The sequence below is a fragment of the Artemia franciscana genome, chromosome 3 (assembly GCF_032884065.1).
Source record: "Artemia franciscana chromosome 3, ASM3288406v1, whole genome shotgun sequence".
In the NCBI taxonomy this organism is placed as follows: Eukaryota; Metazoa; Arthropoda; class Branchiopoda; order Anostraca; family Artemiidae; genus Artemia; species Artemia franciscana.
Window position 1 is genome coordinate 44,831,785 of NC_088865.1, and position 25,924 is coordinate 44,857,708.

Below are 25,924 nucleotides of genomic sequence, written 5' to 3' on the forward strand. Positions count from 1 at the left end.
AGATAATCATAGTAGTCTTAGCTTTAGTAGCAAGTAGTAGTAGCAGTAATAACAATAGTAGCGATAGCTGTAGGAGTAGGAGCAGTAGCATTATGACGCAAATATTGTCTTATGGTTGTTCAACATCCCCCACAACAAGCGTTGCAAGTTTTAATTTCACACACGAAACTCTTCGTAGGATATTGCTGATTTGCCCTTTTGACAACTTCCACATGGATGGCAGGTTATCATACGCACAGCATAAATTTTCAGAAATATTCTCTGAAAATTTCACCTTCATACCCTTAGGTGTAGTTGTAATAGTAGTATAACTAATCAACCTAATACAATTATCCATTTCTAAGACATTGTCGATTTTCTTTTTTGATAACGTGTATATTCATATACTTCTATATATATTCATATATTTCTTGAAATTTTCATCTTCATGCTCTTAGCCTTACAAGTAGTTGCGGTTGATGTAGTAGTTGGCACAACAGCCAGGAGACTTAGCTATTCTACTTTTAACATCTTCACTGCTCCCACCGTCTTTACTAACAATACTACCAAGGTAAGTGAAGCTGCCCACCTGATTAATCTTTTCGTTACCCAACGTCACCTTTTCATCTTAACTTATGCCTAGTCGTAGTGAGTTAGTCTTCTTAACATTAATTTTTAGACATATCCTAGCAACTTGAACTCGCAAAACCTCTAAAAGTCCATTCATTTTGCTCACACTTTCATCTAGGATGCTTAAATCATCAGTCCAGGACAGTTTCTCCTCCCCATTTGATTTTGTGGCCTCCCGTTGCCTTTCCTGTGCTCCTTAAGAGAAAGTCCATCAATATAATCCATATAAAGGGGGAGGAAACAACCCTGCTTACTTCCTGATTTGATACAAAACCAGAGGCTAACCTTCTTTCCTACCTTAACCGCAGCTGCGTTATTGTCGTACATAGCACTTATCACTTTAATGTATTTGTCTGGTATACCATAGAAGGATAAGACCTTTTCTAAAGCTCATAATCAATAAAACTAAGGACCAAAATTGTTCGACAACTAAGGCACTTGTCAATTATTAACCTAACAGTGAAAATTTGGTTGACACATCCTCTACCTTTCTAAAACCACACTGTTCTTCTCTTAAAACTTTATCTAGAGCATCTCTTAATCTAAAAATTATCATATTACTGAGTAATCTGCTACACACAGAGACCAGATTAACCCCTCGATAATTACCACACTCACTCTTATTATCTTTCTTATACGGTGGTTTAATTCAGGTTTTCCTAAAATCGTTAGGTACTTCCCCTTTTGTAAAAATCACATTCGTAGCCTTCAGTAACTCGTTTCTAACCTTAGAGCCATCATATTTACCACACTTTAAGCGCCTGGAGCCTGATTATTTTTTAATCCCTTTAGTACTGTCACTAATTCTTCCTCAAAAAACAAATCTTCCTTCACATCCAAGGTATCATAAACTTTTTCATTTTCCTCTATATCTTTTCCTGCAACTGCATCTCGGTTTAGCATATTCTTAAAATGTTCCGCCCATTTCTCTTTAACTGTTTCATTATCACTAATTGTGACCCCGATCCTATCTTTAACTTGGACAAGTCAGGATTGACCATTCCCTCTCAATTTATTAACATGCCAGTACAATATTTTACTATTATGCCGTTTAGCTGCATCTTCAAGGTCCTCGACAATTTTATCTATGGCCTCCACTCCACACCTCCTTAGTTCATATTCTAATACTTTCACCACTTTCTTTACATTTCTTTTGTTTTCATACGATCTATCACTCAGATAATTCTTGTACAAGTCCTTTCTCCTCCCTATTAAACATATAGCTTTTTCACAAATATTCCTAGCTGCAGTTCTGCAGTACTCACTACAAAAGTAGTAGTTTTAGTGACAGTAGTGGTAGTTGTAATAGAAATTGTGGTAGCAGTAGAAGCAGCAGTAGTTTTAGTAGTAATAGCGTGCAAATATTGCTTTTTGGTCAATTGATCATCTCCCTTATCATTTCCTGAAAATTTCAAATTAATATACTTAGTGTTTGCTGAGTTACACCCTTTTGACAACCCATATACACATAAAAAGTTTTGATTCAGTTCAACACTCCCCTCAACATTCCCTGAAAGACTCATTTTAATGCCCTTCATATTTTGGGAAAGTAGAAGTCAAACATGCATACCCTTTCTCAATAACATATAATATATGTAAACAATGAACAAATTGCACAACTTGCAGCCCTTGCCCTTACACCTCGGGGGAGGGGGGTTGACATCCCCAAACTACTGAAACTGTTGCTTACTATTACTAAACCTTTCAACAATGCTGAAATAAATTGATGTCTCAAAACTTTACTTGCATGTTTGTTCGACAGGTTGCTCTCAAATCACTTTGACTCTTAAAAAGGGTACTATAACTTCCAGCTTAAAATCAAATGAGACCCATCTGAATTTAATACAACGGTCCATTCTATAGAAACCTTACATGCCCCCAGGGCACAACTTAAAGTCCTTGTCCTGGGGCTGTTGAGGGTTTTTTTTAACCCTGGAGGAATTTTTTTATTTTCTTTGGACTATTTTAAACAACATTGCCATCGATCACTTTCAAATGCGTTTGGTGAAAAGAGGTGTAGTTGGGGGGTTGGGGCCTAGTTGGCCTCCATCACTTTTGACTATTAAAAGGGAACTAGAACTTCTAATTTCAACCAAACGAGCCACCTCTAAAGTTTATACAACCATCCCTTCCGTAAGAACCTTAAATGTCCAAGGGCTATAGCTTACAACCCTCGCCCCCAGGCTCTTGTGGTTTGTATCAAGCCCAAAACCTTGTTAAACGACCGTTGGACTATGTTGAATAAAAGGACTGTCAAAAAATTTCTATTAGATGCATCTCGGAAAAACACAACGTGTACGTTGGGGGGGGGGAGTGTAGGAGCGCTCTGATCACTTTGACTCTTAAAAAGGGCACTAGAACTTCTGGTTGCCAATCCAATGACTCCCCTCCAAAGAATGTACGACCAGACTTTCTATAAGAACCTTATATGCCCCAAGGGCATAATCACTAATATCACTTTGGCTCTTAAAAAGGACGCAATAACTTCCAATTTCAAATCAAATGAGTTCTGTCTGAAGTTTATAGGACCGCCTATTCCATAAAAACTTTATATGCCCTCATGGGATAATATTACAACACTGTCCCCAGGGCACTGGGGGTTTTTGTCAACCCTAGAGGCATTATTATACGCACTCACTAATATCACTTTGGCTCTTAAAAAGGACGCAATAACTTTCCATTTCAAATCAAATGAGTTCTGTCTGAAGTTTATAGGACCGCCTATTCCATAAAAACGTTATATGCCCTCATGGGATAATATTACAACACTGTCCCCAGGGCGCTGGGGGTTTTTGTCAACCCTTGAGGCATTATTAGACGTTTTTTGGACTATTTTGAACAAAATCGCTACCTCATAGTTTCAATCAGATGGGTTTGGTGAAAAGAAGAGTTGTTGGGGAGGGGGTTCTAAATATCCTCATTCACTTTTGACTCAAGAAGCAAGAACTTCCAATTTTCAACCAAATGAGCCTCTTCTGAAGTTCATCACCATCCCTTCCATAAGAACCTTAAATGCCTCCACGGTGTAACTTACAGCCCTCACCCCAGGCTTTGTTGGCTTGTTTCAACCCCAAAAGTCTTGTTATACGATCTTTGGGCTATTGTGAATAAAAAGACTGTCCCAAAATTTCTATTGGATGTATTTCGGTAAAACACGACGTGTGGGGGGGGGGAGTAACTACCCGGGGGGGTAGCTACCCTATGATCACTATGACTCTTAAAAAGGGCACTAGAAATGAGTCCCCCCTCCGAAGTATATACGACCACACTTTCCTTCCTCAAAGACGTAATTTCCGATCTCTTCAACTACAATAAACAAAATTGCTATCTCCAAATTTTTATTGGATGTCTTTGAGTGAATGATGAGCGTGGGGGTGTGTGGTTGCCTTCAAATAACTTTTCACCCTCAAAAAGGACACTATAACTTCTGATTTAAAAAAAGATGAGCACGCCCCATGTGAAGGTTATACAACCACCCATTCCATAAGAACCTTACTTTTCCATGGGGCATAACTTACAACCCTATCCCTAGGGCACTGGGGGGTTTTTGTCAACCCCAAAAACCTTGTTTTACGTTATTTGGACTATTTTAAATAAAATGGCTATCCCAAAATTTCTATTAGATGCAGTTCGGTACAACACGACGTGTGTGTCTGTGTGGGGGGTAGGGTGGGGGGTTTGCTGCCCTTTAACTGCACTTTGACTCTTAAAAAAGACCCTAGAGCTTCTGATTACCAATCCAAATGAGCACCCTCTGAAGTGTATATGACCACAGTTTCCATAAAAAAAAATCTTATATGTCCCCAGGGCCTAACTTACAACCCTTGCCCTGGGGGCTCTGGGGGGTTGTCACCCTCGGAGACATTATTTCCCGACCATTTAACTACGTTGAACAAAAAGATCCCGGTTTTCTGTTCAAAATAAAATGACATTTTTTTTTTCAATTTGGGTCTGAAGATTTCGGCCAAAAAATTGTAAAATCGTTATTTTCGATCGTAAGCCTTCTACCAATAATAAGGTAAGATCAAAGCTCACACTCCTTCTGAAACTGACTGAGTCTTTACAAGAGAACAAACAGGGTTCTGTCAGGGTTCAAACCCCCTATCCATCCTGGATACGGCCTTGCCAGCACGTATGGTGAAATCCGTACGTTCTTGTATGTCGGCAAGTTTTGGTAGGATAATTTTTTCCGTCATATTTCAACGACAAAATCGCAAATTCTGGCTGTAGCAGCTCGTTTTTTTATTTTGTAGCTCTGTATCAAATGTTTCTATATCGGCATAGTTATCGTATTTTCGCTATTCTAACCATTCCGATATTAAAACAATTTTTTGAATCCATATTACGTCATATTCTAATTTTTTTAGAATTTTACAAATTCTGTTTTTTCTTGATTTTCTCCGATATTTTAGGTCAATACACTATTTGTGATCTTAAAAATACAGTCGTTTACCTCAATTTTGGTAAAAAAAAAAAAACACTATTTTTCATCTTAAACATTCTGTCGTTTACCTCAATTTTAGTCAATACACTATTTGTGATCTTAAAAATTCAGTCGTTTACCTCAATTTTTGTCAATACACTATTTGTGATCTTAAAAATACAGTCGTTTACCTCAATTTTGGTAAAAAAAAAACACTATTTTTCATCTTAAACATTCTGTCGTTTACCTCAATTTTAGTCAATACACTATTTGTGATCTTAAAAATTCTGTCGTTTACCTCAATTTTAGTCAATACACTATTTGTGATCTTAAAAATTCTGTCGTTTACCTCAATTTTAGTCAATACACTATTTGTGATCTTAAAAATTCAGTCCTTTACCTCAATTTTGGCTTTACAATGTGGGCAAGCTTTACTGAACTCTTCTATCCAATCTTCCGAAAGAACACGCTCAACTAAATTTTGGAGTTGTTTTTTTCCATAGCGCTTCTCTAAATCCAATTTTTCGTCTCCACAAGCATCACGATACAATTTGAACATGTCTCTTTCTCCAACTAAAAATATCAACTAAGTTAGCTTTATATAGCCCAACATGGGCGCACCAAGATTGCTGTTTCAAATCAATATTTGTGTTCTATATAAACATTTATTGTGTTCAATAAACAGCGTTTCCAAATACTACTATTGAAAATTTTTAAATATTTGAGTTTATCAGGATTTGAACACGTTTGATAGTTTCCAAATGTAGGTATTACGACTTTCATATTTCAGAAGATTATAAATCATCCTTTGTTATAAGTCTAGGACATTACCGCTCATTTGGCTCCTATTTTGGCAACTGCTAAGCAATTCGAGTCTTTTTATCACCTCACGACCTCGTCTTGCAATTTTATCGTCTACAGTTGCAGAACTTGTGACATATGATTTCATCTTAGTTTTCTTTAGTATAAATTGGGAGTATTTTTATATATTTGGAAACAATTATGATTATCAGAATCAAGGTTCATTTTCCACAGTTTCCAGAGGTAGATTTTAGGATTTGCCCTTCAGTTATGACCAATATGGAGCTAAAAAAACGCCAGAGCGTATTTTCCGAAGAAGTAGGGTGTTAAATCAGCAAAGTGTACTTTCAGGCAACTATTTATCTATTTTAAAAGGAGAGAGGACGCTATAGACGTCAACCTTTTAAACTTTTAAATGACATGTCCCAGAAAAAATCTTTTTTTTTTAAAAATCACTGACCTTTTTAAAGTTGGTCACAAAATACACTGCTTCTGTTTTAAACCAACTTCATTCTCTATTTCCTAACGCGCCATTAACGCTGTCACTTTAAATAAAGAACCATGCATACACGCTGATGCTGTGATAATAGGCCCAATACACCTCACCTAACCGAACTCATGCTGCTATTTCTAAAGACACAACTATCAGGATTCAGATTCATCTTATACTGCTTTCAGAGTCAGGTTTTACGATTTGAATATTTCATGAAGTCCTGAATCATCCATAAGCACCTGGAGCGAAATTTTTCGAACATACCTCCAAACTAATATGCAAATTCTTTTAAAATCACCAAAATACTTATAAGGAGAAGCAATTATCTGATCATTTAAAAAAAGGCCTGTAATAAATGTTGCCTAAGCAAATAGTTATTCAACCTTTCCTCTTTGGAATAAACACAAATCATTCCAACATTTTGCTCTCTTTCTTGTTAATATAAAAACAAGAGCTAAGAGCTCATATGGCACTTGTGACGAGGTAGGGAGATCCAAGAGCCCAAAGCTCATAAGGTATGAGCTGTAGCAAAATTCTAAAAATCAATAGGTTGATTTAAAAGGAAAATCAGAGGCTTAATGTCGATCGGGATTTAAAATAAGAGCTCTGAGTCACGAGGTTCTTCTAAATATAAAAATTCATTTAGATCCGATCACCCACTCGTAAGTTAAAAAAAAACCTAAATATTTCTAATTTTTCCTCTCCCTTCAGCCCCGCAGATGGTCGAATCGGGGAAAACAACTTTATCAAATCCATTTGTACAGCTCCCAGACACGCCTACCCATTTTCATTGTCCTATCACGTCCAGAAGCACCAAAATCGCCAAAGCACTGAACCCCACCCCCTAACTCCCCCAAAGAGAGCGAATCCAGTCCGATTACGTCAATCACGTATCTACGACATTTGCTTATTCTACCCACTAAGTTTCATCCACATCTCTCCACTCTAAGCGTTTTCCCAGATTTCCGGTTTCCCCCTCCTTCTCCCCCCAATGTCAACAGATCTGGTCGGGATTTGAAATAAGAGCTCTGAGACATGAGTTTTTTCTAAATATCAATTCCATTAAGATCATGTCGCCTGTTCTCAAGTTAAAAATACCTCAATTTTTCTAATTTTTCCAAATTAACAACCCCAGGTCCCCCAAAAAGAGCGGATACAGTCCAGTTATGTCAACCGTGTATCTAGGACTTATGCTTATTCTTCCCACCAAGTTTCATCCCGATCTCTTCACTCTAAGCGTTTTCAAATATTTCCGATTTCCAAGATTTTTGTTTCCCCCCTCCAACCCTTTATGTCCGAAGATCCGATTCGAACTGAAAATGGAGCATCTGAGACATAAGATCTTTCTATATATCAAGATTTATTAAGATCCGATCACCCATTCGTAAGATAAAGATACCTCAGTTTTCACATTTTCCAAGATTTCCGGTTTCTCCCTCCACCCCGACCCCCAATGTCACCGGATCTGGTCGGGATTTAACATAAGAGCTCTAAAGCACAAGATACTTCTAAATATGGAATTTCATAAGATTCGATTACTCCTTCGTAAGTTGAAAATACCTCATTTTTTCTAATTTTTCAGAATTAACCCTCCCCCTAACTCCCCCAAAGAGAGCGGATCCGTTCCGATTATGTCAATCATGTATCTAGGACTTGTGCTTATTTTTCCCACTAAGTTCCATCCCGATCCCTCCACTCTAATCGTTTTCCAAAATTTTAGATCCCCCCCACTCCCCCCAATGTCACCGGATCCGGTCGAAATTTAAAATAAGAGCTGTGAGACACGATATCCTTCCAAACATCAAATTTCATTAAGATCCGATCACCTGTTCGTAAGTTAAAATACCTCCTTTTTTCTAATTTTTCCGATTTTTAATTCCTTCAATGTCACAAGTCAGCAAATCTTTCAATAGTTTTGAGATTTTTATTTTTAAAATTTCATTAAGACTACATTTTTAAAGGCTACTAAGCATCTCGGATAGGTTTACTTCATGTATATTATTTCGAAAACCTCATATTTATTGAAACCTGATTGTATACTTAGTCGTTTAAACATGACCTTTTTATTTTCCTAAATTTAGAAGTTAGACTCTTTAAATTGTAGTTTAAACTAATTTTTCAGATAAGGTTACAGACAGCTAGACATTACTTCATCAATCCTTTAGTCACGAAAAGATCAGTCATCATAATCAAAATAGAATAAAATATTTCAAAACGTAAACTGTGCTTCTTTTAGCGGGTGAATTCAGAGGACATCCTGACCTAGATCCTGTTTAATTTTGTGCAGCTTTTACTGATATTTTATAAGAGTCGGCCAAGCGAAAAAAAAAGTAACCTAAATTCTTACCCTCCCCTTTTTAGAATTCCTGGATACACTCCTCGTTTTATTCTACAATAAAAATAGAAGCTATAACACTAATGCTCGTTACCCCAATGACTCACCATTCTTGTATTTGCAAGGTTCAACACCATGAAATGTCATCTGGCAATGAACACATGAATTAAACTGACAAGATGGACAGGAGGCCAAATCTGAGTCTTCTTCCAGTGATATTGGATACTGACAAGATTCCCTTGGACAGTAAATAGTATTTGGAGTGGCTAACGTCGACGATAGAAGCAGCGTATCATATTTTGTGAACATTTCACGGTCCAACACTCCTCGCACCTTAAAAAATAGAAAATATTTTTTTCGCGTTTTGTACCTCCAATGAAGATTTCTGAGGTTATCTTCGGTTATGTATCAACGATTAGAAGAAACGGTGGGACTCGGGCTGAATTTTTAGCAACTTACTTTCGAAAGCCTGAATGTTGATTACTTTTCTTTTCGTACGGACTCGAAGAGCATAATTTTGAAGTTTTTTTTCTTTCTTATAAACATGAACTGCATTTCAGAAAGCCCAAAATCTTCACTTTTAAACCAATTATTTGTTGAATGGACCAAAAAGCCTCGAGTCGGGGTCAAAGAAACAAGTCCTGGCTGATCAGAAAAATAGTTTTGAACCCATTTTTTTTTTTTAGGTAAACAAATTTCTCTGCAGTTTTTCTTTGTGTATAAGAGTCCTCATCCATGAGCTCATGGATATAAAAGTTTCAAGCTTTGTGAAAATCTAGCCAGCCCTTTTTGGACAAACGAGTATTTATGAGACAAAAATGTTTTGGCACTCTTATTACTTCCCAAACGAATAAATTGAACTTGCCCTTCCTAAACACTTCCTGAAAGTTTTGACTCGATACCCTGGGTATTCCCGAGATATTTAGAAGCACTATTCTTGGCGAATATACAATGTTTAGAATTTCCTCAATGCTTCATCATGAATAGATTTAAAGATCTACCTGGACTAGTAGTCCCAAAACTTTTAGGCGGATTGAAGACAAACATTATTTGTTCTCCACACATCAAACGCAAAATTTGGAGTCATCTCCCGTCTCCCCTCCCCCACCCCAAAACTTCCAAATTTTCTGCTTGATCCTCAAAAGTAGTTTTAAAAACTTGCGAATATACCATTTTGATAGCCTGAATACACGGCTTCTTTCGATTTGCCTCTGCTCCCACCAAGTAAAATTTGAGGTCCGCTTAACAAACTCCCTGAAAATTTCAGCTCGATCCGCCAAATTAAAATCTAAAACAATGCAGCCATGATGATTTGATAGCCTGCGTACGCGTGGCTTCCTTCGGTCTATACTGCTACTCCACCTGGAATAGATTCTAACCCAATAGGGGCTTATAACACCAAAAATAGTAAAGGACTGAATACAAAAATATTAAGTCCATCAAGACTCCCTCCCCATCAAGACTCGAGGTTTATATGCCCCCCCCCCAATACGCCCTGAAAGTTTCTACTTGATTCCAAAAGTCGTTCACAGGATATTACAGATATGCTGACTTGATCACCTCACTATTTAACGATGATTATAGGTCTCATAGGAGCTTAGTGTTCAAAAACATTTAGGTGAAATGGCAAAAATAAAATTTTTAGCTGAAATAGACCATTCTTCAGATATTTTAGATACCCTGCTGTAGACAAAGTTTTAAGGGAAGAACAATGCGGTTTTAAAAAGGTAGAGGATGTGTCGACCATGTTTTCACTCTTAGGTTAATAATTGAGAAGTCCCTTCGTTGTCAAACACCTTTGGTCCTTAGTTTTATCGATTATGAGCAAGCTTTCGATTCTGTTGATAGAACAGCGTTAACAAAGGTCTTATCGTTATATGGTATACCAGAAAAATACATTAAAGTGATTTGCGCTATGTACAAGAAAAGTAGGAAAAGAGGTTAGCAACTGGTTTTGTATTAAATCAGGAGTTAAGCAGGGTTGTGTTCTATCCCCCTTTATATGGATCATTTTGATGGACTTCGTCTTAAGGAGCACAGGAAAGGCAATTGGAGACCATGGAATCAAATGGGGAGGAAGAACGCTCCTGGACTTAGATTATGCTGATGATTTAAGCATATTAGATGAAAGTGTGAGCAAAATGAATGAATTTTTAGAGGTTTTACGAGTTCAGGGTGCTAAAATAGGCTTGAAAATTAATGTTAAGAAGACTAAGTCACTAAGGCTAGGAATAAGTGAAGATGAACAGGTGAAATTAGGTAACGAAAAGATTGATCAGGTTGGGAGCTTCAGTTACCTTGGTAGTATTATTAGTAAAGATGGTGGGAGCAGTGAAAATGTTAAAAGTAGAATAGCTAAAGCTCAGGGTGTTTTTTCACAGTTAAAAAAAGTTTGGAAGAATAGAAAGATAAGTCTACATAGCAAGATTAGAATATTGGAAGCTACAGTGATGACAGTGTTCAAATATGGCTCTGAAACATGGGCACTCCGAAAAGCAGATGAAAATTTACTAGATGTTTTCCAGAGAAATTGCCTACGGATTGTTCTGGGTACCCGGCTGACTGACCGTATTTCAAACAGTAGGTTGTACGAAAAGTGTGGTTCAATCCCGCTTTCTGGGGCTATAATGAAAGAAAGGTTGAGATGGCTAGGCCACGTTCTACGGATGAAGGATGACAGATTACCGAAGATTGTCCTTTTTGGTCAACCGTCTAGGGCTACACGGAAAGCAGGTCGTCCTTGTCTGGGTTGGGAGGATATCATAAATAAAGATTTAAAGGAAATGGGAACTTCCTGGGAGGGTGTAAAGAGGGATGCTTTAAATAGATTAGGTTGGAGGAGGAGCGTGCGTGGCTGTGTTGGCCTCAGGCGGCTTGGTGCTGCAGTGAGTTATTAGTAGTAGTAGTAGTAGTAGTAGTAGTAGTATTTTTGTAATAAGGGTACATTTCGATTTACATTATTAATTCACTACGAATAGATACTACCTGGACAGGGGCTTAAAGTGCCAAAACTTCTAAACAGGTTCAAAAGCGAATATGCTTAACCCTTCTCTGCCCTCTTCTCGCAGTTAAAATTTATGTCCATACGCCACCACGATCGTTAATCCTACTGGACTTCATAGTAAAAAAAAAAAAAAAAAAAAATATAGAGCTTGATTGAGACAAAACATATTTAGCTTTTCAACCCAATAAAAAATCAATACCTTGCCTCTTCTTTCTTCAATACTGCGTCAAAGTTTCAACCCCTACCATTTGTTGATTTAGCTCTAGTCTCTCCCCCAAGTCCTAATTATCAGTCGCCCCCCCCCCTGCCCCACAACACTTTCTGAAAATTCCGACCTGATACGCCAGCCATTCCTGATATATTGCAGATAATCAAAACTGATAACCTGACTACACATATTGGCTTTTAATTTATCTTGCGGCTTAACCATGCATAGCTTAATAGTTCCATAGGAGCTACGATGGTAGATTACACATTTAAACTGTTTGACACTTCCCCAAACACAAAATTTGAATTCCATTTGCCCCAAATTCCCACTCCCCTTTCCCAATGGTACCTGAGTTTAAGCTCCATCCCCAAGTTGTTCTCGATGCTTTTACCCTACCTTAGACCTTAGAATCTCCTGTGCCTTCAGAGGCACTTAGAGCATCCAATAACACTCGCCAGTCATCTCTCATCGCAAGGCTGCCGAGACATCCTCCCAATCAGGTTTGAAGTTTTTCAGGTCAGCCGAGGTTTGGGCACGCAGATCACATGACCGAAGCATCTTGACTTCCTATTTTTGATCACTTTGGTTACCAGTGTCTGAGATGTCTTCTGTCGTATTGTAGCGTTTGTTACTTTTTGGGACCAGTGGATATTTAGAATGTGCCTTAAACACATGTTTTCGAACGCGAGGAGTTCTTTTTCTAGTATTTGATCTATTTGCGAAGTTCCAGAGCCATAGTAAAGCGTTGAGAGGATGCTGCTATTGAAGAGCCTCAACTTGAGTCGCAGAGAGTACTTCTGGATGTGCCAAATTTGAGAAAGTTTCCTGAGAGAGGTAAATTTTTTTTTACCTGGCAAATTTTTAGCTGGACTTCTCGCTGACACGATCCTGAAATTTCGGATGGTACTTCCAAAGTACTTGAACTCTACGACGGGCTCTATTGTCTGGTTATTGTATCGTAGGTCGAATGGAGATCCAGCGTTTGTCATACTTTTTGTCTTGTTGGGATTTATCTTCAGGCAAAAAGGTTCGGAAGCGTCCCTGACTTGATGAGGCAATGATGGAGCTTTTGTTTGCAGGACCCGAGGAGGCTGATATAGTCAGTGAAATCAACATCTCTGAATGTCTTATAAACCATCACCTAATAAATGGAGAAACTTTTAAGTTTCTGGATACAATCGAACCATTAGGAAAGAAGACTTAGACATTGGAACGGAATATGCAATTAAAGCAGTGAAATGTGTAACAACTAAATATGAAAAGAAGCTCATTATTACTATTAGTTTTAAAGGTGAAGCGGTTGATATCTTTACACCAAAAAGACTCGATTCTAAAGCAGCTGAATTTGAAAATAAACTTAAAAAATTAGACAAAGGTATGATTTTAATGGCTACTGATAGACAAGGGAAAGATAATTATCTAGATATTGATATCAAACTATCCATTAAATATAAAATCATATTAAATTATCACATTCTATCAGTAGTATACATAGAGTATTGAGTATAAGTAAAATATGCATCAATTTCTTATTTAACAAGACCTGTTTTGATCTTAAAGCTCATGACAGGAAATTGTAAAAATGTTGGAAATTTTCATTTTAAATGGTGTGAATTCGATTGAAAATGGGATAAATTGGATTGATTAATGATGTCTCCTAGAACCCGTGTTTTCTATACTACTAAAAAGACAATTGGTAGGAACGATAAAGTGGAATACCCTTGAGGGATGAGGCTCCTTCACAAATATATTTAGTTCCAGGATTTTCCCTAGACTACCCTCGATATTCTTAAAGGGGATAAATTTCTTTATCTTTGCTGATTGGAGTATCCAACAATGCTTACCTGTGCTGCAGTGGGCTGTGATTCACACTTTTCTTCTGGGCACTTTAAGGACCTAACTTCTCCGTCTTGTATCTTCACTTCAAAATACGACTTAATACAACTATTACAATAAACATGTAGACAATTAGGAAACTGAAAGCACAACCTTCCTGGTTTATCACTGAAACACACCTTGCATGTGTGATACTTGGTATTAAAGATTCGAATTTTCTCTACTGAATCATAGTCAGTCAATACAACGAGTATATTGTCACTTAAACAAAGTGTATTCACTGCTCTGCGATCGAGAGTTCTTAATGAAGAAGAATCGGTAGCTTCAATTTGAGAATTATGCATATAAGTTAGTGCCACATCCAGACTGTACCCGTCCATACTTTTCTTAGCTTGAATGCTTCTTTTTCTTCTACTCCGACTCCATTGTTTATTTGCTATCCATGTCAGGTCACAAGGGGATTGCAAATTTAACACAGAGAAAGTATCTTCAGAGAGGAAATTGGCCCAAACAAAGAGAATTTGAAAACCTTGATTTTCATTCCATAGCCTATCCAAGTGGTAACATAATCTAGACAGCTGGAAAAGAGAAGAACTATCAGTAATTTGAAGACCTAGGTTTTTATGGCACTTGGTATTTACTAAGTGACATATAGCAATCGCAAATTTTGTCGGTCTGTCTGTCTGTCTGTCCCAGTTTTGCTACTTTAGGCACTTCCAGATAAGCTAGGATGCATCAGAGATCAGGCCAGATTAATAGTAGTTTCCCCTATTCGGCCATCTGGGGGGGGGAGAGGGGGACGGTTAATTCTGAAAAAAAAAATAGAAGAAATGCGGTATTTTAACTTACGAACGGGTGATGAGATTTTAACGAAATTTGATATTTAGAATGATATCGTGTCTCAGAGCTCTTATTTAAAACCCGACCAGATCCGGTGATATTGGGGGGGGGGTTGGAGGGGGAGACCTAAAATCTTGGAAAACGCTTAGAGTGGAGGGATCGGGATGAAACTTGGTGGGAAAAATAGGCACAAGTCCCAGATACGTGATTGACATAACCGGAACGGATTCGCTCTCTTTGGGGGAGTTGGGGGGGGGTTAATTCTGAAAAATTAGAAAAAATGAGGTATTTTTAACTTACGAAGGAATGATCGGATCATAATGAATTTTGATATTTAGAAGAACCCAGCGTCTCAGAGCTTTTATTTTAAATCCCGACCGGAACTAAGCCTCTGATTTTCCTTTTAATCAATTTATCGATTCGTAGAATTCTGCAAGAGCTCATGCCATATGAGCTCTTGGCTCTTCCAACTTCGTCACAAGTGCCATATGAGCTCTTAGCTCTTGTAATTTCATAGCCAATGCAAGTGGTAACAAAATTTAGATTCTACTACAACTACTAATAACTAAATTGAGACCAAGTTGCCAAAGGCAAACACAACTACGGCCATTCCTCCTCCACATCGATCTATTCGAAGCTTTGCCACATCTATTCAAACAACAGAGCACAATTTAGATAGTTGTAAAAGAAAAGAAATATCAGTAGCCTGAAGACCTTGGTTTGTTTTTTAGCCTATTCAAGTGGTCAACATAATTTAGACATTACTACAACAAAAAGCTCACTGCAGACCAAGCTGCTTAACGCAAACACAGCTACGGATACGCCTCATCCAAGCTGATCTATTAAAAGCTTCACTAAATCTATTCACACAACACAGGATAATTTAGAAGGCAAGAAAAGAAAAGAAATAAAGGCAACTTGGAGACCTTTGTTTTTTATTCCATGGTCTATCCATGCGGTATTATAAGTTAGATATTACGATTGCTATTACTACTAACAACCCGCTGCAGAACAGGCCACCAATGGCCAACCCAGCTGTGCACAATCCTCCTCTTTTTTTAACAAAGTATGGTTTAACAAAGTTAAATAAAGCATATGGTTTCGCCTTTGTATTCTTGAATATTTTTCAAGTGTTTCATTTCATTTCTTTTATTGAAAGATAGGGTAAGATTAATTTTTTTAGAATTGAAAATTAAGTCATGATGGGTTAAGTTCGCCTCTTTGAATAAGCACAGCATATATTTAAAACAGGCCAAAACCATGAAAAGATAAAAAAAAATTTTAAATAAGATGACACCAAGAAAAAAAAACAAGGGCTTAAAACCAAAACTCATGCATAAAGTCTCCCTCATTTTCAGTAATTGGACAAATCACCATGAAAGCAAAAGGAGACCAAAGCGGACTCCAGAAGGTTCTCCGATGAAAGAAGAAAAAACACAATAACTATGAAATGTGAGAAAAAGACAAATACAACAAACGAAACATTCGTTTGATATTTGAGTTGATTCCTTAAAGTTTAATTTACGTTGCTCAAGTACTCTTTGTTTAATATTAAATAAATAAGATCTGGCCATGCTCACTCTAGGCTTCAATGTAATTACCTAGTATTTTTTTCCATTTTTGGATGGTGGAATGTCTGGATACACTGAGTTAATTAAAAAACTTAGTGTATAATAACATAGTAACTTATACGTCACAAATACTGCAAGAAAATTTCTCGGGGAGGGGAAGGCATGTGCTGCCAGGATCTTTCTTCTAATCGAAATTCAGATGAGAATATTCCTCAAAACCCCATTTTTATACATTTTTTATATCGCCGTATTTCCAAAAGAGTTGAGGATTTCATACCTAGGTTTAACAAGCAATTATCAAGGTTAACCAACTCTCGGGATGATATGACGTTGGTAGACTCCAGGATGAGAATTTCAGAGGAACTACCCAGAAACAGTTGAAAACGAAACTAGGGAGTTTACAATTAGGCAACGTAGAAGGAGGACGGAATAATTTTAGGAAAACTGATTGCAAAGTAGCAGAAGGGAATATTGGCGAAAACGCTGTAAGCTTGGTAGAAAATGGGAGGGGTTTGTACTACAAGTCTTTGAGTGATAGATCATACGTAAATAAGAGGAAAGTAAGAGAGGTCGAGAAGGCATTAGAGTATGAATTAAGAAGGAATGAAATGGAAACCGAGATAAAATTGCTCAGAATCTGGAAGATGTGACGATTCGACATAACAGAAAAACATTGAATTGGTATGTTTATAAATTTAGAGGAAGTGGTCAGTCTGGACTTGTCCCACTTAAAGATAGGAATAGGGCCTCTATTTGTGATAAGGAAGGTGTTAAAGAAATGTGGACAAAACTGTGTTAAAATTGTGGAAGATGATGTAGAAAATAATTCAAATTATTTTGACAATTTGGAAGTGAAGTAAGATTTTTTTTTTTCCAAGAGGAGTTACAGACAGTACTAAAAGGATTAAAAAATAATAAGGTCTCAAGTGATGGTAGTGTGGTAAATGAGTAATTGAAAAATGGTGGCTGGAAAGTTAGAGACAAATTACTGAAGATGATGAATAATATACGAATAATATTTCTTGAAAAGTCAAAATATTTAATTATTAAGTAAGACTTTAATTAAATCCCTTTATGAGAAAGGTGACGAGAGATTGTTAATTGTAGAGACATTAGTTTTGTTTTTGTAGGAAGCAAATTACTTAGCATGATAACAATAAATAGACTAAGAGGTGCTGCAGATTAAGCTTTAAGCTTAACCTCCTGCTATTTACTTAATTCATAGAGTGGAACAGGGCTTCTTAAACTTTTTTATATAGCGACCCCCTTCAAGCTTAGGAAATTTTAAACGACCCCCTCCTCCATATAATGAAATATATATTAACCGTAGATGTAGATGTAATATCGCACTATTTTGCAATGTAAATAAAATAAGGATTAAAGAATACGTACCCATTCATTTCACATTTATATAATTGGAAACGTTGACGGGATATCGGTCGTAATAAAACACAATAAATAGAATGACATAAAACTATATATATATTTATTCAATGGAAAAAATAAACTTTTGTAACAATTTTTTATAAGAAAACAAAACTATATCTATATATTCAATAGAAAAAATAAACTTTAGTAACAATTTTTTTAATAAAAACATATTATTAACATCAAGCAATATTAATGTGACGAATGTGATTGTTTATTTTTACACAAATAATTAAATCTAGGTTCAGTTTGAGTTAGTGCAGATCGTAATAAATTTTCAACGTTTATTAAAGTTGAACGGTATTTTGATTTTATGTAAGTTAATGTGGAAAAGGTTGATTCACATAAATATGTTGTACAAAATGGCAGTAATTTGTTCATTGCCATTTCCGATAGTAGGGGATATTTTGATTTGATTTCTATCCAAAATTAAATTCATGTACAGGCACTTGAGAAAATCTGAGTCGCAAGGTAGTATCACTTGTTAATTCGGCAAAGTCTTCTTGTGCTTTTAAGTTTAAAAAATTAATTTCTTCCATTTCAATTGAAAATGGATTGCAAATCCATTGTGTATCGATATCATTGGGAAAATACCTAAAAGTTAATAATCGTTTCAAACTTCGACCTCTTGATAGCCACTTAACTTCAGCATGTAGCAATAAACTTGTATAATCCGAATCCATATCAATGCACAAATTTTTAAACAATCGACTATTAAGTGCTCGACTTTTAATAAAGTTAATGATTTTGACTGCATCAAAAAACGCAGTGTTTAAATCTGGTGCAATTTTTTAAACAAAAAGGTGCCTCTCGGTGAATCATACAATGTGTAAATGTAATATGATCATTTCCAGCTTTAACAAATGCTGTAAAACCAAGATCTTGTCCGGTCATTGCTGCAGCACCGTCCGTGCACACACCAACACAATTTTTCCAATTTAATCCTTCTTTTTCAAAAAACTCATTTACTTTTTTATATATATCTTTTCCACGAGTGTGACCTCCCAGAGGACGACAAAGTAAAAACTGTAACACAGTAACAACTGTGCCATTTTTGAAATGTCTGTCGACTCGTCCAGTTGTATTGCAAACTTTGAGCTGTCTTTAAGCCTTATAAGAAGCTGCTGAAATTGATCATTGTTAATGTCTGAAATTCTTTTGGACACAGTGTCATTTGATAATGGGATTTTACTAATTTCAACAGCATACTGTTTTCCATGAACAATTTCAGACATTCTTATGGCTGCAGGTAGTAAGAGTTGCTCTCCAATAGTAAAAGGCTTTTTCGTTTTTGCTATCAAATACGAAACTTCATACGATGCCAATAGATATTTATCATTCAAAGTAACATACTTCTCCAAAGTGTTCTTTTCTTTATTTGATGTTTGCAAAAGACGCTCAAAATATTCTATTGGCTTTTTTGATAACGTCGCATGTTTAGTATTCAAATGTCGTTGCAGTTTCGACGGTTTCATGCTTTCTGCAGCCAACACTTCTTTGCAAATTAAACACACTGGTTGTTCTTCATTTGTGAGAAGAGCATGTGAAGCCATACTGCAAATATGATTCGTCATATTTTTTTTTTTTTGCTAGAAGTCGGATTTGAAGCACTACAACATGGTTGTGACGGCGTGGCAGACTTATTAGTTGGAATTTTAATTAGCCATTTATCCATGATGTTAAACAATAATAAATAATTAAACAAAATGTAGTTGAACTTTAACGTAATAATTAAAAACACCAACTGAAAATTACACAGTAAACACACATGTCACAACGAAGACAAAGCTGAGTCCAAACTGAAGTACAAACAGACTGTGTAACCTGTAAACCCAAGGCGACGCGGCGTCTGGGTACTTATAATCACTAAGTTATCTTGCAAACACTGACGCCGGCGGCCAGACATCAATGTCGAAGGTTCAGTTGAAAATCGAGGAGTGCGTTGTATTTATTATTTTAAATGCTACTCCCATACTTTCATTTATAGGCCTACATAACAGTTTTGCATTGCCACTTTTTTCAAAAAAAAGTTATAATAAAACTACAATAGCATTTTGTATGATTTTTATTTGTATTTATATTTGTACGTAGTGTGTATACTAATTTTAAAATTTTATTTATGATGATTGAAAAGTATGAGATCTTTACGACCCCCTATCAGTAGTCTCGCGACCCCCTTGGGGGTCGCGACCCACAGTTTAAGAAGCCCTGACCTAGAAGACAATTTTATTTAAGCGTAAGGAGAATAATGGTAGTTTGGGATAAGGCAAGGCCACAATTCTTGGTTGTCAGGGGTTAGTCAATTATTTATTTAGATAAAAAATGGAAACTACACATGCTCCCCTCCAGCTTTGACAAAATTATACAGCATTACCTCTTTCCTTCCAAGCCAGCTGCAAGACAGAACAAATCTGGGAGCATGTACAGATGGATAATCATATGGAAGGACAAAGTGTAGATTTATTGGAGGCAAATGATTTACTGATGCAAGCTGCTTGTTCCAATCTGAAAAAAAAAGTATTTTTTTTATTTTATTTGTCATATATTGCATACATATTAAAATTTTTAAGATATAAATTCATGTGGACATTTGGAAACCAGAGAGATAAGGAGAGAATTCACAAGGCTGACCCCTTTGTATCATTGTATCCCTACATCCTAAGAAGGTTTTTTCCTTAAGTAAAGAAAATTACTTGAAAAAATTTGGGTTATTTGACTTTTGCATCTCAACCCAAAATGTTAATTGGTGTTCACACATTTTTTAAAAGAGGTGTTCTGACACTTTTTAGTCTACTATCAAAAGAGACAATAAGGTAATATTCTAACTTCTCTCAATGCCTCCTTCCATTAAAAAATTTCTTCATAGAAACACAAGGGCCACAAGACGAATAATTAGGCCTACAGGCATACAATTAATTTTGACATAGTTAAAAAATTTACCATAGCAACGATGAACTAGATATGTAGCCCAAAACTCTTATCAGTAAATCTAAAATATTTCTAAGGTCTCCCAAAGGATATGGTTCTGCTAGACTTTACTAAAGCCTTTCATAAAGTCTGTCATCAAAGGCTCCAGTTGAAACTGAAGGCAATTAGAATTGAAGAGTGTGGTGGACAGGATAATTTTTTTTCTTGAAGGCAAGAAAGCAATATATCAGAGTTTTTGGTGAAGGTGTTACAGCTTACTACTCCAAAATAGCAGGGGTCTTAAGTGGGATGTCTCAAGGAACTGTTTTAGGGCCTACACCATTCAATGTTTACATTAATGACGCTCCAAGAAACGTTACAAATAAACTAGCCTGTATGCCAATGACTTGAAACTTATTGGTCCTGTTAACAAACAGCAGGGTATGGCCTTAATACAGTTAAATCTGGACAGCTTTTACCAAAACGGTCAATCATTTTGATCAGAAGCTTCTGTCAATCAAGAAGTTTACTGAATGTAAGATCTAAGAAACTGGTTTCATAGCCACTTAGACAAATGATGGGTTACAGAATGCATTATACTTGTATTATTTGGGCTATATGTTTACACATTAGGGGGATAGGAGTAAGGTTAGGTTACTTTATCCCCAATCCACTCCCTAATTTGCAAAATATATAGCCCAAATTATATTATTACATAAACTAAAGTATTATATTTTCACCATATTTTGGCATGTTTCAATAGGCTGCAGTACACAACCTAACTTCGCTTCAGTACACACTTTTGACTGTGTACTGGCTAATAAAGAAGTACCAAATACTGATATCGTTTTTGAGGGGTTTCAGACAGTAGTAGTTCTAGGTCAGAGTAGGGAGCACCTACCCCCCACTCTTTTGGACAGGTGACGTTAACTTACTTTTTATTTTATATTCTCACTCTCCTACAGAATACCTTGCCCCCCCCCCCCCAGATTTAGACACCTGTTCAAAGCCTGGACAAAGGAGGAGGGTTGGGCAATAGACTTGCAATCTGTTCCCAGGAACCACAGGAGAACCCTGGGGAAAAACATTCCTGTAACAGAAATGTTAAAGAAGAGCCTTGGATCCAAACCTCTATTGATGACAATTAATGCATGCCCCTGGACACATTTTTTGAAAGTGAATAATAACCTAAAGTTTGGACTGTGGAATGTTTGCACAATGTCACAACAGTCAAAGACTTAACAAGTACTCCATGAGATGAGAAAGTACCAATTATATATATTGGCATTATCTGAAATAAGGTGGACTGGACCTGGAGAGAAACAACTTGACAATCAATGCATAATTTTCTACAGCAGCCCTGAAATTAGGCCAAAAAAAGGAGCTGCACACATGATGACAAGAGGAACCTCAAGATTTCTCTTAAAATGGACTCCCATATTTTCAAGAATACTTGTTGCTGCACGTTTCTCTGGCAGCCAGGCCAAAGTCTCCATAGTAGTCTGCTATGCTTCCACAAACATCACAGAAACCGATTGCAAAGAAGAATTCTACCAAACTCTACAGTCAGTAGTAAACAGCATTCCAAAACAAAAAATAACATGTATTCTTGGAGATCTTAATTATGTTGTAGGGAATGAAGAATTGTATTGTCTGCAGGGACTCAGTTGGCATGGCATGGGCATGCCAAACAGAAATGGAACAATGATTATTGACTTCACTATAGCAAATGACCTGGTGATAGGTTGAAGCCTCTTTCATCACAGAGACGTTCATGAGTGTACATGGACCTCCCTTGATGGTTCAGACATAAACCAGATCAACTGCTACCTTGTTTGATGCAAGTTCTGCTCAAGTAAACAAGATGTGAGAGCATACAGAGGCACCAATGTTGAACCAGACACCAACCTACTAATCATCAAATTCTCCCTTAAACTCAGGAGGATCAAGAAAAAGGTTTCAAATCTGGAATCTCAAAACATTTCCAAAAAGCCCCAAAAGCAAATGATAAGGCGGGAATTTGTCATTGAACTCAGCAACAAGTTTGAAGCACTCTCTTTTTAAGACCAAGACAATCAAGAAGTGATATGGGGACAAATAAATAACATCTACAACAAATCAGTACAAAAGACCCTCAGGTACTACAAGAAACCTAAGGACCAGTGGCTATTAGACTGCACCTGGAATCTGATAGAAGAAAGGAGAATCACCAAGCTACAGATCCTCTTGTCCCACAACATAAACCAGATCTACAGTAACAAAAATTACAGAATGATTGACAGACCTGTCAAGAAGAATATGTGTGAAGATAAATGCCACTTCTACAAAGCAAAGGCTACAAAACCTGAACAAGCTGCAAAGAATGGTAATAGCAGGTAGCTTTACAAGATCACAAACTAGATCATTGGGAAGAGGAAAGCCAGTGATGGTTTGGTGAAGGATAAGAATGGCATGATAATAACCGGGTCCAAAGAAGAAGGAGATATAGATGAAATACTTCAACAGAATTCTACACAGACCAAACCCAGAAGAGGCAATTTCTATCCTAAAAACCTCACAGACACTGCTGGATATCACCACCAAGCCTTCTACCAAAGATGAAGTATTGAAGGCAGTCAAAAAGCCAAAAATGGCAGGTCACCAGGAAATGACTGCTTCACAGCAGAAACGCTCTACAACCATTCTTGTCTCCTATTGGAAAGACTTCTTCAAAATCATCTGGTCAACAGCCAAAGTACCCTCAGACTGGGGCCACAACATGCTTGTAAGCTGTTTAAGAAGGATGAATTCCACCCTATGCAATAAATGGCATGTCATTAGCCTACTTTCTATTCCTGCTGAACTGCTGTCCTACTTTATTCAAGCCTGTATTCAATGCCACTTAGACAAATATCTCTGTGACAAAGAACATGGCTTTTGCCCAAACCACTCCTGTACCAACCTGATTTTTACCTTGTCAATGCTCAAAGAGGAGAGCTATAAATGGCACAACAAGCTATATAGTGTGCTCATAGATTTTGACAAGGCTTTCGGACTCTTTGCATTGCCAGTCACTTTGGAAGCTTCTCCATCATTACAATATTCCTGACATTTTAGAATACAACCAGCTGTGTGAGGACTTCAGAGGGGAAATCATGTACATTTCCAATCCTCTCAGGGTGAAATAAGGCTGTGTCTTATTGCCACTGCTATTCACATTGGTCATCAACTACATATTGCAGAGCATCAAGTCAACTGAACTACACCTAAATGACTACCTGTTCAGCAGCCTAGATTTTGCTGATGACATTATAATAGTTGAAACCTACAAAATATTATGTCAGGAATTACTCTTAAAAATTCAACAAAAAGCAGGTGGATTTGGGCTTAATTTCAATGCCAGTAAAACCAAAGGAATGGCAACAAGCAACTCACCTATGAAAATCAAATGTGGCAACAACAATGTAGAAGAGGAGTCAACTTCAAATACCTTGGCAGCACCATAAAAAATACAGGATCCACAGCCAAAGAAGTCATTGCACAAATTGTTCAGGCTAACAGCACCTTCAACAGGCTAAATAAAATATGGATATCAAGCACTTTCTCTCTCTAGCTAAACTCTGCCTGTTCCACAGTAAAATCCTGCCTGTCCTCCTCTACACATTGGAAACTTGGCATCTCAACCAACACCAAGAGAGGAGAATCTAGTCCCTTGAGAATGCTTCTCTCTGAAGGCTGTTTGGTACTTACTAGGCCCAGAAAGTCACAAATGTACATATAAGGAACATTGTAGGCCAACCATCCCTCACTGAAACTACATGAAGATGCAGATGAAGCTACCTAGGCCAGATACTATGCATAGACAGCACCAGGATTCCCAATCAAGCATTCTACCTGAAGGCACCCACTGCAGAAGACAACCCCAAAACACACTCCATCATACCTACAACAGCAAACTATATCAACTTCATGCCTCCATATATTCAGAGTGGGAAGACATTACCACTGCTGCCAGTTATAGAGATAATTGAAGACTCTTCTTAGATGCCCTGGGTACCTCTGGAGGCACAAGAGAATCTAAGGTCTAAGGTGAGGTAAACTGCTTCTGGTTTTAGATTCTTTTTGAAAATTCCTGGAAATTTGTTTTCAAAATAGCATTTAACTGTTAAGAATAATTAAAGTAGCCTAATAATTACCATTCCTAAATCAGCTACAAATGCTATTTTTCCCTGCTAAAGTTTTGGTAAAATTCTAGTTAATTGACTTCTTGCTACCTCAGAAAAGGTTTAGGTTAGGAAAATGAAACTTTCAGGGATGAATCTACAGACTAGAGCGTGTCCTGGGAAGGTATTTTGAAGCAAATACCTCTACTCCTTCTCCCTCTAGAGGGCCCTGACCTTGGATGACCTTTAAATGTATATGTCTTATATAAGTGAAACCTTGCATAATAGATCTTCTGCTTAATTGAAGTACAACAAAATTGTTTTCAGAATCATAACTTTGCTCAATTCCATTTTGTAAGGTTTTAAAGATACACAAATACATTTCCTAAATTTTGAAAAAAAAACATTGATATAGCTCAAAATTCTACTAAAATAACAGGAATTGCATTTTCAGAACTAAAAGCAACTAGTAACTGAAAACTAAGGTACAATGTTTTTTCTGTCAAAATTTCAATAGGTATATATAGGCAAATTTCAGGGCCCTCTAGACGGAGAAGGAGTGGAGGTGGGTACTTTAAAATACCTTCCTGGGACATACTTTAGCCTGTAGACCCATCCCTGAAAGTTTGATTTTCCTAACCTAACCCATTATTGAGATAGCCAAAAGTCAATCAACTAGAATTTTACCAAAGTTTTTTATACTTTTGGCAACTATGAGCTGTAAGGGCTGAAAATGTAACTCCCTCCAGAAGCAATTATTGAATTTGGATAGAGCATAAAAAAAACACCAATTGATGTACTCAATTTCATCCTAGCTAAATTATTGACAATGCTAAAATTTACCCCTAATGATATAGACTACTTTTTTGTTTTATTGAATCTCAAGATAGCCTAGGTAGCCTAATGGATTCTATGTTTAAATAGGTTTGTGTAGTCTTGAGCTAATGAAACCTAATCTTCATAAAAATATTACTTGAAATGATTTTTAAAGTGGATAAAAATGAAAAAAAAACTATGAGAGATTAATTCAGTTGATAAAACAAACATCCTCCATGCAACAGGCTAAGTAAGAATTTAAATGTTTTCTTTTAGTTTTTTATGTAGGCTATCCTAAGCCTAAATGTGGGATAATTCAGGGAGTGGTGTGTGTTATGAGTATCACAAAGTGACAATGATGCTAGTAAGCATAGCAAAAAATAATGAAGCTAATGTTATTAGGTTTTTTTCAAATTTTAATAATAGACTTTTTAATTCTCAAGTTTTCTTCAGAGGTGATTAACCACTAAACAATTACCTACAATTTTATCAAAATATTTATTCGAGGCAT

At 36.7% G+C, this 25,924-nt stretch overlaps 1 protein-coding gene across 2 annotated transcripts in view; it reads right to left on the reverse strand.

Annotated features, from left to right (window-relative positions):
• The window catches only part of LOC136025310 (E3 ubiquitin-protein ligase RNF14-like), a 33,173-nt gene that overhangs the window by 6,819 nt on the left and 430 nt on the right, over nucleotides 1-25,924 (reverse strand). For both annotated transcript variants that reach the window (XM_065701213.1, XM_065701214.1), the window contains exons 2-5: nucleotides 19,923-20,053; nucleotides 13,718-14,287; nucleotides 8,769-8,994; nucleotides 5,433-5,605 (exon numbers count right to left, since the gene is read on the reverse strand). In XM_065701213.1, coding sequence (XP_065557285.1) covers nucleotides 5,433-5,605; nucleotides 8,769-8,994; nucleotides 13,718-14,287; nucleotides 19,923-20,053 — 1,100 coding nt within the window. The remainder of the gene's footprint in view (nucleotides 1-5,432; nucleotides 5,606-8,768; nucleotides 8,995-13,717; nucleotides 14,288-19,922; nucleotides 20,054-25,924) is intronic.